At 34.2% G+C, this 16,626-nt stretch overlaps 2 protein-coding genes across 3 annotated transcripts; one reads left to right on the top strand and one right to left on the bottom strand.

Moving 5' to 3' along the window:
* The first annotated feature begins 1,005 nt into the window (after nucleotides 1-1,005).
* On the top strand, nucleotides 1,006-4,282 carry LOC105134668 (probable receptor-like protein kinase At4g39110). The gene has a single exon (XM_011039161.1). It carries the CDS (start codon nucleotides 1,409-1,411, stop codon nucleotides 3,923-3,925), a length of 2,517 nt encoding a protein of 838 aa, XP_011037463.1. The 5' UTR covers nucleotides 1,006-1,408; the 3' UTR covers nucleotides 3,926-4,282.
* Nucleotides 4,283-6,437: 2,155 nt separating this feature from the next.
* Nucleotides 6,438-11,788, bottom strand: LOC105134669 (SUMO-activating enzyme subunit 2-like). Of its 2 annotated transcripts, XM_011039162.1 has the most exons (11): nucleotides 11,574-11,788; nucleotides 11,362-11,451; nucleotides 10,197-10,280; nucleotides 9,885-10,103; nucleotides 9,363-9,464; nucleotides 8,632-9,081; nucleotides 8,314-8,543; nucleotides 7,901-7,994; nucleotides 7,622-7,804; nucleotides 7,430-7,527; nucleotides 6,438-7,149 (listed from the first exon to the last, which is right to left on the bottom strand). In XM_011039162.1, the coding sequence occupies exons 1-11, from the start codon at nucleotides 11,604-11,606 to the stop codon at nucleotides 6,786-6,788; spliced, it is 1,947 nt and encodes a 648-aa protein (XP_011037464.1). In that variant the 5' UTR covers nucleotides 11,607-11,788; the 3' UTR covers nucleotides 6,438-6,785. The 2 variants fall into 2 exon arrangements, with proteins under 2 accessions (XP_011037464.1, XP_011037465.1); XM_011039163.1 differs by lacking the exons at nucleotides 11,362-11,451; nucleotides 11,574-11,788 and adding an exon at nucleotides 10,593-10,611.
* Between the last annotated feature and the right edge of the window lie 4,838 nt (nucleotides 11,789-16,626).

Genomic DNA, 16,626 nt, shown 5'->3' with positions numbered 1-16,626 from the left:
ATTATATTTCTAAACATTTTAAATGATGCTACATGGAACTAGGGTGTGTGTCGTCTTTTGCCTTGTCTTTTCTTTTTATTTTTTTTATTTATATCAAATTTAAAAGGTTATTAAGACCTAATAATTTTTTTTAAATATGTGAAATGATAAAAACACCATTTCCTTGTACATATTACAATGTAGATGGGAATATTATTTTTACCATCTTGTCTTAAAAAAAAATACATTTAAGGACAAAATTGTTTTTGTAACAGGAATATTTTGATATGTTTAAATTGATTGAGGGTAAGATAAGCATTTTATTTTTAAATTGCACAGTATGATGGTGTAAAAGACTCATAAATTGTTGGATGGCAGGGAAGAGTTCATTTGGTTTTTTATTAAAAGATACACAATAAAATAACTTGTTTGCTCTTGTAAACAAAAAAAAAAAACTTTAGGGGTACTTTTTTATTTTTATTAAAAGGTGCGTAGTAAAAAAATACTTTCCCTTGCTTAAAAAAAAAAAAAAAACTTCCAATGAAGGGTGTTTGTCTTTTTATTTTTATTGGCACAGTAAAAATACATTTTTTACCCTTAAAGTTTAAGTTTTTATGCATTGGATCTGATGGTTTTTTTTTATTATTATTATTATGCTTTTTATTTTTTCATTATTATTGGGTAAAGTTAGGAACAATTTTATTTTTTTAATAAATTAAAAAAAATTTAAAAATTCATTATCGTGTGCTAGGCATACCAATCTTTCCGTTATTTTTAAATGATATGTATAATTAATTCTAGTAATTAAAAAAGTCATTATGGTCATTATTTTTAAACATTATTATCTCTTCAACGTCTTTTTCTTATGTTAAATTTTTTTTGTATCGGATCTTGGTGTAAACATGTTACCGATCTTGTAAATAAATAAAGTTATTGGTGCCTGAAGGGAGAAGTAACTAGAGCACAATTAGACCAACGGTTCCCAAAACAGAACTGCATCTTAAAGTCTTGAAATGTAGAGAGGAAGAGTGGCGACAATGGTGTTTGACCATTTCAGATAAGATTAGCTATTTATGATCATTGTTCTGTTGGTAGCGACAAAATTAGGAGGCAAAAGACAACTAAAATTTGCATGAAAAAAATCTTCTCTCCATAAACATTGCCTCAGAATCGGCAAAGCTAGCAAAGTCCATCTCATCTCACCTGTCAATTTCTTTCCCTCCACTTGTAATCAAAAGAAAAAAAAGAGTTAGCCAGCTAAAGCAGCCCCATGATAGGGAGATCGAAAACCTTCCTTCCTTTCAAGATCCTTCGTTCTTTCTAATTCTAACCATCCCACCCTCACCCCCAGGAGGGATGGAGGAAGGAAAAAAATAAATTAAAAACATCAAAAATCAATCTTGTTCTACCGTCCTTGTTGTCTCCGATAATGGCTTTCCTCCTTGTTCTCCTCTTTGCCTTGCTTTCTAGCCCCAGCATTGTATGCGCGGGTGGCAATGCCTTCAAGCCAGCTGATGAGTTCCTCATCAACTGTGGAGCCAAGAACCTGGCTTCTTTTCCTGACGGAAGAATCTTCAAGACTGACAAGGAGGCTCAAGGTTACTTACAGACCAAGCAAGATATCTTAGTATCTATTCCGTCCGCCAATGTTTCTTCTCCTCTGTATCTGTCTGCGAGGATTTTTAAAGAGGATGCGACTTATGCATTTACATTGAAGAGTGCGGGGTGGCATTGGGTGCGTCTGCATTTATTTCCAATGAATAACACAGAATTCGATCTGCGAACAGCAACCTTCTCTGTCAACACAGATAAGTATGCCCTCCTTCACAACTTCAATACGAATAACAATACTCAAGCTGTATTGAAGGAGTATCTAATTAACATGACCGACCCAAACTTTTCCATCCACTTTATACCTCTGAAGAATTCTGCAGCTTTCATCAATGCCATTGAGGTTGTTTCTGCTCCTGACATTCTGATATCTGATCAAGCTACCAACCTCTTCCCCGTTAACGACTTTGCTGGTTTGAACACCTTTGGGTACGAAGTAGTGTACAGGCTCAACATGGGGGGACCTTTGATCACCTCAGAAAATGACACACTTTGGAGGACATGGGTACCCGATAAGCCATACCTTAAGCACGAAGCCTTGGCCAAAAGTGCATCTGTCCCTACTTCCTCCATCAAATATGGTCCAGGAATCTCATCACTTATTGCGCCAGCAACGGTCTACGCATCTGCTGAGCAAATGGCTGATTCAGAAACAAGGATTCAAAATTTCAATTTAACATGGAATTTTGTGGCTGATGCAACATTCAGCTACGTTGTTCGGCTGCATTTTTGTGACATTGTGAGCAAATCCCTTAATGATCTCTACTTTAATGTGTATCTTAATGGGAAAATGGCAATTTCTGGATTGGATTTGTCATCCATCAAAGACGAATTGGCAGTATCATATTTCAAAGACTTTGTGGTGGATGCTTCCTTGATGTCTAATGGACTCGCAGTTGAGGTTGGTCCTATGGGTGACGAAACTGGTACGAGAAATGCTATTCTGAATGGGTTGGAGGTCTTCAAAATGAGCAGTAAAGTTAACAGTTTGGATGGAGTTTTTGGGGTTGATGGTAAGATGCTTGAGAATCACAAGGCAGTTGTTTACGTAGGATTCGGGTTGATGTTCGGTGCATTTGTTGGCCTTGGTGCAATGCTGTTGAAGTGGCACAAGAGACCTCAAGATTGGCAAAAGAGGAATAGCTTTTCTTCTTGGTTGCTTCCTGTCCATGCTGGTGACTCTAGCTTCATGTCTAGTAAAACCTCACTGGGATCTCACAAGACCAACTTTTACTCATCAACTCTTGGTCTAGGCCGGTTTTTCTCTCTATCAGAGTTGCAGGAGGCTACCAAGAACTTCGATTCAAGCGAAATAATTGGTGTTGGTGGTTTTGGCAATGTCTATATTGGAATGATTGATGATAGTACCAAAGTTGCTGTCAAGAGAGGTAACCCACAATCTGAACAAGGAATCACAGAGTTCCAGACAGAAATTCAAATGTTATCAAAGCTCAGGCATAGGCATTTGGTGTCCTTGATTGGCTATTGTGACGAGAACGATGAAATGATCCTGGTTTATGAATACATGTCCAATGGACCTTTTAGGGACCACCTCTATGGAAAGAATTTGCCCACATTGTCATGGAAGCAAAGGCTGGAGATCTCTATTGGAGCTGCTCGCGGACTTCATTACTTGCATACGGGAACTGCACAAGGTATCATTCACCGTGATGTGAAGACCACAAACATTCTGCTCGACGATGCCTTTGTCGCCAAGGTTGCTGATTTTGGGCTGTCCAAAGATGCGCCTATGGGACAGGGTCATGTCAGTACTGCAGTGAAGGGAAGTTTTGGATACTTGGATCCTGAGTACTTCAGGAGGCAGCAACTGACTGATAAATCAGACGTATACTCATTTGGGGTGGTGCTGCTTGAGGTATTGTGTGCAAGGCCTGCCCTTAACCCTCAACTTCCAAGAGAGCAAGTTAATTTGGCTGAATGGGCAATGCAATGGAAGAGGAAGGGGTTGCTTGAAAAGATCATCGACCCTTGTCTTGTTGGTACCATCAATCCTGAATCATTGAAGAAGTTTGCCGAGGCTGCAGAGAAGTGCTTGGCTGAGCATGGTGTTGACAGGCCAACTATGGGAGATGTGCTGTGGAACTTGGAGTATGCTTTGCAGCTCCAAGAAGCTTTCTCTATAGGAAAAGCTGAAGATGAAAGTAAGTTATCAGCCACCGTAGCCGACTCCCCTGTTGCTGTAGCTACTCCCAAAGCTATTTCCACCTCTGTCTCTGTCACCGAAGACAACAAAAGCCCTGCTGAAGTTCAGGTCATTGATGATCATTCAGGAACTGCAATGTTTTCTCAATTTTCTGGGCTAAACGGCAGGTAAATTCTATAAATTCGTTGTTCTTATTGAGCAGTCATCAAGAACAGAATAGTTTAAGCATCTCATGGAAGATCTTAAACTCGGGAGCATCAATGGTGGCTTTTGCTCTTGCTTCAGAATGAGAGCTTGATGGGCTTGCATCGCTCTTATAATTGCATGTCATGGTGTATGTTACAGGTTTTCTTTTTGGACACTCTATTTATCCTCTTTCTTGTGTGTAGTATTTGATTCTTGATTATAAAAATTGTAAGAAATATAACTGATTAATGTACTGGTATTGATAGATGAGTACCTGCAGTAGTATCATGCCTCTATCCATCAACTCCTATATATATAACATGATGGGGATTTTGGACTAAATGTCTCAGCAGAATCTTTAAGTGGATTTTCAAGAATCGCTTCCTCCTGCAATTATATCCTTACTTGAATATTTGTTGCCAGAAAATACAAAGCAGTTCCTAATGAGCTCATCTAGTCCAAGAGCAACTTTAGACAATTTAAACCTTTAATCCAAGCTTCGGTATTTAAAGGCAGAAAGCATAGCTCAGAAACTTGTTGCTGAAAAAGTTTGTTTAAGAATCAGCTATGTGCAGATTTTGATCTTTCAGCTAAGCGAATGGAAAATTTTAATAAGAGTAGCCTCATAATAGGTCGAGATAGTCTAAGCACAGAACCATTAACTATTCTAGTGCAAAATGTGTGTGTTGCCATTGTTCCTGTTGTTTGAACTATAACTTCAGAGATCATGTACATGAAATGGCAGACAACTTGATTAAAAGGTTACCTGAAAGATCATCATGTACATGAAATGGCAGACAACTTGATTAAAAGGTTACCTGAAAGATCCAAAACCTTGCTATACATGAAATGAAAGATATCAAAAGTTGGAAAAGAAAATTCACTCTTTATGGTGTTATTAAGAAGTCACAGCAAGCAAGCACAGTCACAGCAAACCCGTATACAGTTCAGAATTCATAAGTAAGAGGTTGTCTAGATCAAAGACAATCATTGTGGGATTAATTTCTAGCAATGTCCCAATTAATTTTTAATTTTATTTTAACAATTAAGATATCTCTGGGTCACCTTTTGACCTTCCACGTTTAAACGAACCAGCTCAGAGAGTTTTTTTTTCCCTTTGTGCCTACATTTAACTTAAACATGATATAATTGAATTGAAAGAAAATTAGAGGCAGGCATTGTTCATGTTAAAATGGGGAATTTTGAAGATATTAGGGCATGCCAGTACAAGTGGTAGATTTGGACAGGAAGTGCCACACTAACACCAGCACAGCAAATGGCAATTTAATTGCAGTATTCAGGTTGCTAGAATATACCATCCTGGGCCATGCGAGCCGAGTGGTTAATATGCTGAGTGATCAAAATTGACAACAAATCTTTAAAGGAGAAGTATGGTGGGGCTAGAAAGTGGCATGCCTCAAAAAAAGATGTCTGCCCTATCGAAGAACAGGAGCAAGTGTAGATAAGGATGCGGACATGTGATTGAACAATAATTTCGGGAGAAAAAAAAAGTTGGTGCATCCTTTTATTTTATTTTAGAGGCTGCATGCAAATATCCAACCCTCTTGTTATGCATGACCACTCGTATACAACACCATCTTCTCATAGCCAGAACTCTATTCTCTCTCTGTTAAAATGGAGAATTAGACAGAACAAGTGACTCTTGCATGGGTGCACTAAGAGCCAATCTTCCACAAAAGAGAGGATATATTTTCTTTCATCTTTCTCTAGTCTGGTTTGCAACTTAATATAAATTTTATGGAGTGGGGAATTGTTTTTGAATAGGAGGCGGTTGTCAAGGAATTACTCAAGGAAAGCAGGGTCATTTACATGCATAGCTGATGTTCGTTGTCTTGAAGATCTAAAGAAACCAGAACGTCCTGATCCCAAGAAAAGGAAGAAATGTTCAGATAGGAAGGACTTGCACGTTCTTACATATCCATGTCGACGAGTTTCTTGTACGACCCAACGTGTCCCGCCGTGTGTTGGAGTGTGAAGACAACCAAGCAAGCCTTTTGGGTTCCTTTAGCAATTTTGTGATGTTTTGCCGCTTTGCGCAAGTAAGAGAAATTCTTGATAAGCATTTCGTAAATGATAATAAATTTTGTAGTTGATTACGAGCGTGTGTGCGTGGGAAGTATGGTTGACCTTTTACTAAAAACATATATTTTTTATTTTTAGAAAGTATGATATGTTTTATTTTTAGAAAGTATGATGTGTGCTTTAAAAGGATATCTTTAAAAAAATACTACTACACCTCACATCCAAATACTTTATATCTAAATGAGTACCGTATGATGATTTAATTTCGAGAATGTCATGTGAGTGCCCTCCATCACGATAGAATCACGCGAGAGATGCATGCGATCAATTGAAAAAGAGTAAAATATCGGTGATCATTTTCAGGCAATTCTGAATCTTGCTTGAAGCCTTCCCTCAACTGTTATAAGACCAGCAAAGCCATCTGCATTCACGAAAGGAAAATATGATGACACTCTTGAAGAAACCTGTCCCAAACTTCCATTGCTAAAAGTTGGTCCCAATATACTGTAGCAAAAATCTAGCAGATTTCACGAATCCATTTGTCAACAAATTCTGGCACTTGCTTGTTACAAATTCCACTCTGTTAATCTAGCTATGAAAAATGCACATTGTAGCTACAGTCATAAACCAGACTAGGGGGAATGGAGAATAACCAGTAATACATCTACTCAAGCAAAATACTAATGGATCGCAACCTAATAATAACAAATATGCGCACCAAAAGAATCACCATTTCTTCCTACTGGTACAAAATTAGGATGTATGAAGCTCTATGCAATCAAGTTGGAGTAGCAGCTAAGAACTATGGAGATCTTTGCTTCTTGCTCATGTTGCTATCCCAGTGATCAAGCATAACAAGGCCACCGTCATCATCATGCTTTTGGGTTTTCTTGTTATTCCTAGTTTGATCAACATCACTTGACTGATCCACAGTGCTGCCATCAGAAAACTCTGATAGTTTCCTCTTTGTTCCTGGACTCACAGTCCCGCCTGAAATTTCTTTGACCTCAATATCTATCTCGGTGATCCCCAGTTTTGTTGGTAATGATTTTGACGTACTTGCACCATTTCCAATAGATGTTTTGTCATCCTTCTTCTCAGAAGGAGCTTGTGTCCATCCTGAAAGAACCATTCCATCGGGTTCTTTCTCTTCATCAAATTCTTCTCTGTGGGATCGAAGTATATGACAAATGTTAAGTAGCTCATCCAACATCAGAGCACATCATATCAAATCATCCCACAGCATCTTATATCAAAAGGAAAACCACATATCCATTAAGTATCTAATTGACGAACAATAATTCCAAGAAGCATTATGTTTACTACTATTGAACTAATCTTCAAAAAGAAAAGAAGAAAAAAAAAGGTATCTTTGAATAAAAAGAACTTTTTCTGATCTGAACTCAAAAAGCTTTCAAGAACAGCATCATTGAAGTAAAGACAAACCTATGCTTGATATGGATATTGCATGTGAACTCCTGTTGAAGATCCTCTACTGTGAGCACTGTTCCATCAGTGACTGGAGGAGGAAGCTCAGATAGTACCTAATGTAAGACGGAGGAAAAGAAAATGATATAGAAAACCACATTAATTTGAATTTAAGTAAATAATAGTTCTGGAAAGAGTGCAGGAAAATACCTTTTCAAGGTTTGCCGTATAATTTGCTATCTCGTTTTCTTCAAGATCATCGCCAATTTCATAAAGAAGGGCTGTGGCATGCATAATCAGTGGGGAGTTCATACCAAGCTTGGCTTTAACTATCTTCTCAACAAAATCCCGCAGCTTTGAGCGATGAGTATTGATCTCTAGTGACAGTGGTGTCTGTCCCCCACCATATCAAATGTGAGCAGAATGCATTCCTGGCTTGAAAAACATGCAAGGGAAATCCATGAAATAAGAAAAGAGAATTGGATGTACCTTAGAACAAACACAGCAGGACTTGTTCGGTTCAAAAGGTTCCACTGGCATAAGAAGCATCTTTTTAGATGGATGTTCTAGACAATATGTCATCCTGAAAAGGTGTTTCATATGATTAGAACAAACCAACTCCGACACACTAACAGTTAACGTTCAGAATCATGTCCTTATTTCTAGCAATAATACCTTTTTAGCTTCGCTCTTTAAAACAAGGAACCTATAGTAAACAACTTATCCATTCAAGACAAAGAAGCATACATTGATCAGTCAGTCAAAAGACTCGTTTTAACCTTATTAATCTGGAAACGAGCAAGGGATCAACCTCAAACTTATCTTTCAACCATTTAGATAGAAAAGCTTTAAAGATATACATTCAGATCCCAGAAAAAACTTAAGAGAAAATTGAGCCACACCTGTAACTTTCAGTATCCTTTTTCAACACCTTGATTGCTTCAATGACAATTAAACCAGCTACAATAGCATTTGTTGTAGCAACAGCATGTACAATATTCCCAGCAATACCTTTAGCTTCAAAAAGGCTGTGTGAAGGAATGTTAAATGAAGCAGCCCGAATATTTGCAGCAGCTGTTACAAATTCCACTGCTAGCTGATCATCTTTGTCAAAACTCAGGTTCCCAATCTCCTGCCAGTGAAAAGAAAACAAAAGGAAGATCATACAAAAGTCCAAGGATTTCATCAGTCACTTCTTTAAAAACAAGAGAACAACAAACCTTTCTTCTGTTAGTAAAAAATAGCTTCAACGCCTCAAGAAAAACTTTTGTATTTTCCATTAGGCACCATATGTCCTGTGGATTCTTTAGGCCCAAAGATGCCATGGCTGATGCCGATGAAAGATCATCAGTTATATCAACATTTCCATTCTGTTGGGTCATTCTGTTAGGCAGGACATCCCTACAATAGATGGGCCTTGGCTTATTACGATTTTTCCATGTCTCTTCATTAGACAAAGCTAGTTCAATGTTATAGCCAAAAACATGATCATATATTCCTCTTCCATATTGCTCTAGGTCTTCATTTCCACTCCATTCAAATGCATCACCTGCGTGTTCAGATGACCTAGCAGCATCATTAGAACGCACATTTAAATCATTATCCTGATTCTTGTCTCCAAATAATTTTGCAAAAAGCAGGTCCTTCGCCCAAACAACACAGTGAACAAACTGCAAGAAATTACATTGAAAATTAAAAACATAGAAATTCCATCTTGCTAATTACATTAAGAGCCATCATGATAACCATTATCAATGATTTTCTGACCAAGAAACAACCTAATTTATGGCAGAGTAAAGTTTTTATTCAAATAACATATTTTCAAGAAATCCCATCTCTTGACAAAAACACTGGTCTTCATAAACAAGAAAGAGACACCTCATCCCCAAGAAGAAGCAAAATCAAGAAAGATAATAACAACCAGAAGAAACATTAGCACTTCATCGTTTACCTTTGATGGAGTACTAGTAATTGTGCAGACAGGATAAGTCTTTGGGGCAGGTTTAGGTTGACACTCATAGCACTCTGTTTTTCCCTTCACATGCACTGTAACCTGCCACCAAGAAATTACAACGAAAAAAAAAAAAAAGAACATAGATCATCATGGTTCACAAAAACATTTAAACAAACGGTATAGGAACATCACCTTCCAGACATAGACAACTAGCAGGGAGAAGGAAAGAAGGGAGATGAAGGGATCAAAACAAAAAAGAAAAGAAAAGATGCAATTTAAAAACATGAAATAAATCAACACAAGCATATCAAATATTCAGTTGCCAAAATAACTGTTCATTCATTCTAAAAAAAAAAGAGGGGGGAATGAGGCAAAAAAACTGCTGGAAAATTCAAATTATTAATCATCAGGCATTATTCATATCAGACTCAGTAATGAATGAAAACAAGCTATTGACAAAACAGTCTTTTCTATTCATTTTTTTATTGGAAGGAGCTATTATACACAACAAATGATCACCTGTCCTAGGAACCCAGTAGTTCCACTTTCAACCAGAGGAACTTCAGCAGCCAAGCAAAGGCGGTTCACATGTCGCCTTGCATCTAAGTTATCTAGTCCATTCAGAACAACATTAAATTGCTTGAAGAAGTCAACATTGAAGTTAGAATCCTTCGCATTTGCATGGTAAGGGGTAATGCTTATGTGAGGCCTAAATCTTAACACAGCATCACGAGCAACCTGGTCAAAACATTAATGTGAAATAAGATAATAAATGAAATTGATCATTGCTGATCAGTCAAACAATGAAAAACTGTTCATAAAAACACCAACCTTTGCTTTAGACTGTCCAACATGTGATTGACGGAACAAAAATTGCCTATTGAGGTTGCTGACTTCAATAGTGTCCATGTCAATCTGCAGACAAATGCAAGCAAATGAATGCATCAGTGCTGCAATACTATGCGGGCCACAACATGAACTCTCCATGCAAATGCCCAGCAGAATAAAAGTTCTTGCACATCCATGTCCTTTCCTCAAACTACACTATCTCCTTAATTTGGTAAGCCAGTAATTCAATAAAGGTTTTTTAACCTTTTGTGAAACAATGAATGCAAACTCAATTCGTAAGTTTCAGCTAAAGTGACAACTTCCTGATGGGAAACCCCTCCTCTTGCTTTTCAGTAGTTTCCCATTACAAAGATTAGCTTGCTGATTATCATAACATACCCTAACACATAAGGCAACATATCTTCATGGGACCCACTTTGGTTCATACCATCACCACCTTCTTGGGCAACCTTTCATCATATGCACCCAGCCACCACCATGCAACAATTGTCACTCTGAACAACAAAGATAACCAGATATAAAAACAATCCCAGCACCTCATAACTACATCCGTACCATCCCCACCATCTCGCATGTTAATAAACACCCTGCATTCAATTGAGCAAAACCCTTCACTTCCAAAGCCCCAGACAACCACTGCAATCACCACTTCATATATACCCATCAATACTATGTTCACTCCTATCACAAATGCTTCATTTTATTACCACCACCCAACCGTTACTGGGATAACATTCACAACCTTGTAAGTAAACAGTCAATAACATCCTCGCACTCATGACATCAAAACCACTACTTCCTTGAACAAAAATGATTCAATTTCACGCATGTGTAATTTCATAAGTTTTGAAACAATAAAAAATTCCACAAGTTGTTTCCTTACTAGAGTTTTTAAATTAATACAAGTTCAAGTAGTGTCAAACCCTAACTGCGCTCTTCAAAAAATAAAAAAACTACAATAAACAAAAAAAAAATAACATCATATCATAACCCTAGAGTACAAAACTGAAGGTTAATAACACATAATTAATCAATTCAAACCCCCCAAAAAATACAAACTAGCTAAAAAAACAAAAAAAAGAATCCCATGTCTAAAAAAACCCACAAAATTAAAAAACAAGAATGAAAGAAACAAATATACACTCACTATATGAATATCTTGGAAGTCGGAAAGAGCAAGAGTCTTAAGTAACTCACAACCAATCCCACCTGCTCCAACCATAAGCACTTTCGCACCCTAAAAAGTAAAAAACACAAAACCCTTAATAAACTACACCTCAATTCACTAAAACAAAGAGAACCCATTAACGTTAGGCCAAAATAAAAGGCGGGTTTGAAAGAATAGACAGCTTTAATTACCTTTATTGCTTGTGAGTGTTGAAGAGAAGCCATTACTTTGGTTTTTGAAGAAGGAAGAGACAAAGAAAGAGTGTTAGAGAAGTTGAAATGTTTTTGTTAGTGTTAAATAGTATTTATGGATTTGTCATGTCAAGGAACACTGTAGTATAGGGGAAAGTGATGGAGCGAGAGAGAAGAGAAGGGGATTGTGGGGAATCGAACACAAGACGTGAAGGAAAGTGGAGGGAATCTTGGATTGCTAAATGGGCGAGTGACTAGTACGCGAGTAAAAGGCGGCTTTAGACGAGCGCCAAGATGACGAGACTATTGATTGACCAAAAGGCACTCATTGACCAGTGATGTAGTTGCCATTATCACATTACCAAGGTAAAAATTGTTTTTAAAATTATTTTTTTTTGTAAATATAATAAAATAATATTTTTTTATTTTTAAACTTTTACTTTTAATATTATTATATTAAAATAATTTAAAAATAAAAAATAATAATTTGAAGCTAAAAAAATAAAAAAATTTCAAAAATATAATTGAATTACAATGCAAAACAGAGCTTTTATCCATTCAAGCTTCTTTATTAGATGATTTAGTTAGTATTTACTATTGGTATTCAGATTATTATTATACAAAAAATTAAACGTTTGGATAGTAAAAAAAATATTTTGAAAAAATTTTAAATGTATGAGCAAACATGCTTATATTTAAATAAATTTGATGGATATAAAATAAATTTTTAAGGTAGGGAAATTTAGTTATGATGGGCAAAAATACCATTTCAGTGAAAAGAATAGTATGTTTCTCGTGGTTTAGTGAGAAAAAAAATCATAAAAGTAATTGTTTAAATATTATGATCTATTTAAGACTTTAGTTACTGTAATTAGATTAAAAAAAATCACCAAAAGCCAAAAAGACACGAGGATCTGCAATCTAGATGATTTGATTCATGCATTTTGATATAATTATTATATGTGTGAGAATTATTAAATATGTCCATGTACATGATTGTAGTGTGAATTAACATCATACATGTACCTTTAGTCCTGATTGATTAAGTTCTCATGCAATTATTCATCAATAATTTAAAACTTTATTTATTTATTTATTTTTATTGATGGAAGGAGACACTTGTCTTTTAGAGTATTTATATGACTGGATTATAGATCATTTTTAACATAATTTTCATACATTTAATCGTGTCTAACTCATTAATGAATTTTATTACTTGTTTAGTATTGTGTTTTAAAAATATTTTTTATTTTAAATTAATATATTTTTTATTTTAAATTAATATATTTTTAATTTTTCAAATTATTTTGTTAAAAATAATTTTTTTAAAAATTAAAAATTATTAATATATTTTTCTAAACAAAAAATATTTTAAAAAATAATCATAACTATATTTTTAAATACATTCAAATATTTAATTTTAACTTATAAATTTTATATGGAATAAAATATATAAGTATACCAGGTATTAATTTAAAAGCATGATATGAACCACTTTAAGTAAGTATTTTTTTAATAATTTTTTTTATTTTCTAGCTTTTTTATTTTTTTAATCTCTTCGAACTAAATGTATCATTACAATTTGATTCGTATTAATTTAAAAGCATGCTATGAACCACTTTAAGTAAGTATTTTTTAACAATTTTTTATTTTCTAGCTTTTTTATTTTTTTTTTATCTCCTCGAACTAAATGTATTGTTACAGTTTGATTCGACCAAAGACAAGCATCAATAACAAATCAGAGGATCCATAAAAACATTACCATACACGTGTCTATTCAACCGGTTCATTTTCCTCGAAAGTGCATCGGCAACCGGTTCCTTTTCTTGTAAGTTCGGATCGGAGTGCAGGTAGTTGAACGGAACATGGAAATGTTCTTCTATTTTTATTTTTATTTAAAAAAAAAACTTTTCCCCGTGATGGCTTTACATTGGTACTTCGACTGGTGAAAGTGCGGGAAATCTTTTTATGAACAAAAAAAAAAAGAGGGAGTGGAGGGTTGGGGGGGAGGATGGTGGCAAGAGAGAATGATTCGCTTTTGCTTTTAGGAGATGGTTTTAGAGCCAAACAGTGCCCATGCTTCAGCCGGCCGTTCATGTGCTTGCTTTATTTCGGACATCTAAACCTTCCAGGAGCAAAGTTAAGAATAAAAGCAAGTGGTATTCCGGGGAGAAAAGGAAAACAGGGAGAGAATTAACTAGTTGTTGATTTCGTACCTGGTGGATCGGACCTGACCTTTAGCTTACCCGAGCGAGTGCTACGTTTAGATATTTATGGATTTTATAAGATGTCGCATCCATTATTTTTAAAGCTATATTTTATTTTAATTTTGAAGAATCTTAGGTTCTATAATTAAATTATGAATATATTTTATTTCAGGACAAGTCAAACATATTTTTTTTAATAATTCAAAAATAATTTGCTTCTGTTTCAATATTTTCTTCTTAAAAAAAGATAAGTCTCATGAGATATAAAATAAATCAAAATATCTTTTAAATAAAGATTTTCATTTCCCTTCACTCCTTATTGCATATCTATTTTTAGAATTAATATATAAAATATGATTGTATTTTTTTAAAATAATATTTATTTAAGTATCAGAAAATATCCAAATTAATAAAAAAAGACTTTTTATAGTTATCAAGTATTATCCATCAACCACCTTGACGAGAAAGAATGGTTCATATCATTAAAACTAGTAGATTAACTCATTATTCAAGATATTAGCTTGACCCTTAAGCTCATTGGATTCATATGAACCTTAATAGTGGCTCCATTTATGGAAAACTAGTCATAAAACCATTATTTGTTCTTTTAAAATTCAGGTTATTTACATCCTTAATTATTATCAAAGATAGATTATCAATGAACTATTAGAGCGAATATTTATATCCTTATTGCATATCTATTTTTAGAATTATTCTATAAAATATGATTGTATTTTTTCTAAAATGATATTTATTTAAGAGTGGACTACTGGTTCAAACCATATAATTTGAGAATTTATTAAAACGACCGTCTCAAAGACATTTGTTAAAAAAATATTTATTTTCTCCCCTCTTAAGATTGAAACTATGATCCTAGCAGAAATATCATTAAAATTAATCATACCTCAATGAGAAATAGAAGTGTACTATGATTAATGATTAAAAATATAAGTTTTTTATATATGAATTAAATTGTTCAAAGTAATGATGCTTTCTATTTTCCATGTTCTTACCAGGGAACAAGTCTCTTAACCTTTCAAGAATGAGATAGATTCATTATTTAAAAGGAATCAATATCTCCCTTGTGATATGACATGTTTTATATTAAAAGGGATTGACTTAGTCTCCATAATGCAATCACCTCTCTCTTCAAGGATAAAATAGATATTGTCTTAGCAATAAGGATTGGTATAGTCTCCCTATAATACAAGCTCCTCAACCTTTCAAGGATGAGATAAAAAAAATTTCTAGTGTGATTACACATTTATTTTGGAAGAAATCAATGTCTTTCTAGTGGTATGACACAATTTACCTTGGAATGGATTGATATGGTCTTCTTAGTGCAGTCACATATCTTTTTAACGAAGGAATAGATAGTGCTTTTTAATAACTCATTATAGATACATCTAGATTGAAAAGAAGACACCTCTAAAAAAGATCTCTTCTCACTTCTAAGAATGAGATAAAACCTTTTTAAACCCTATTAAAGTTAGATGATTTTAAAGCTAAAAAATAAAATAAAAAAATATTTAACTAAGTATAAGCCTTGGACCTAAATAAAATCTCTACATAAGGACTTTATATCTATACAAATTAACATTTAGATAAGTGAACATTATGAAAGAGAATTTTTATTAAATAAAGTATATTACAACGATCAACCCCATAAAAGGCATAATAATAATAATAATAATAAAATGTATGTGTATATACAGACACATAAAAAATAGTTTAATAATCTAGTCCAGGTTTCTTAGCTAGATACTATTCATGTTGCGCAGCAACGACAATTATTGATGAATCAATTTTTTTGTTTTTGTTTTTACTTAGATCATTTCTTCCAAAAAAGTAAACAAAGATAGGGTAATAACCTAGCATTCCTGGGTTCAGCTAAGCACTAAACCAAGATATATATGGGTTTGGCGAGTTGCCTGATCCGCTATCTTTATACTCGGCCCAATATTGAACCCATGCATATATAGGTTTGGTGAGCTACTCCATCCATCATATATGAGTATGATAAGTTGTTAGACCTACCATCTTCGAGCTTAGCTAAGCATTAAGTCCATGAATAAATAGGTCTATCGAGTTGTTGACCCACCATCTCCAGGTTAATGCTCTTTTTAACTATAAGGAATATTAGGCTCCATGATTAGATAATGAGTTAGAGATATTTTACTTTTTGACGAGTCAAAGATATTTTATTTTGATAGGTCAAAGAATTTTTCATACACTTTAACCCTTTATCTTAGAAAAAAAAAAAACTTCATGAGCTATAAAAAAGACCAAGATATCTTTAAAAGAGATGTTCTTTTTTTTCACCACTCCTTATTAAATATCTATTATTAGAATTTTTCTCTAAAAGATAATTGCATTTTCTATAAAACAATATTCATTTAAGCATAAAAGAGTTTCTAAATTTATAGGAAAAGACTTTTTCCAAGTATTGGGTATTATCCACCTACCATTTTAGCTAGGAAGAATGCTTCAAATTATCAAACCAGAAGATTAATCCATTATTCAAGATAGAAGCTTGGTCTTTAAATCCATGGGATTTAATCAAACCTTAATTAAAAAAAAACACTTTTATTTGCATATATATATATATATATATATATATATATTCTTAACAATAAAGAAAATCTCTAAAACAAATTGGGTATCATCGCTAATATAAATATTCAAATCTAAAAAGTAACAAACCTCCTAGACAATTAAAATATTATTAATATTATGATTTTACTTTCATGTAACAAACCTGCTCAGAAATGAATGATATTAAATCACCAATCCGTACGCAATTCCACATGACCCTTGTTCTACTCGGGCTTCCACCGACTTGGTTA

This window comes from Populus euphratica, unplaced genomic scaffold, assembly GCF_000495115.2.
Source record: "Populus euphratica unplaced genomic scaffold, PopEup_1.0 scaffold91.1, whole genome shotgun sequence".
Lineage (NCBI taxonomy): Eukaryota > Viridiplantae > Streptophyta > Magnoliopsida > Malpighiales > Salicaceae > Populus > Populus euphratica.
The sequence above is the reverse complement of the archived record's forward strand: the minus strand, read 5'-3'. Positions and strand labels throughout refer to the sequence as shown.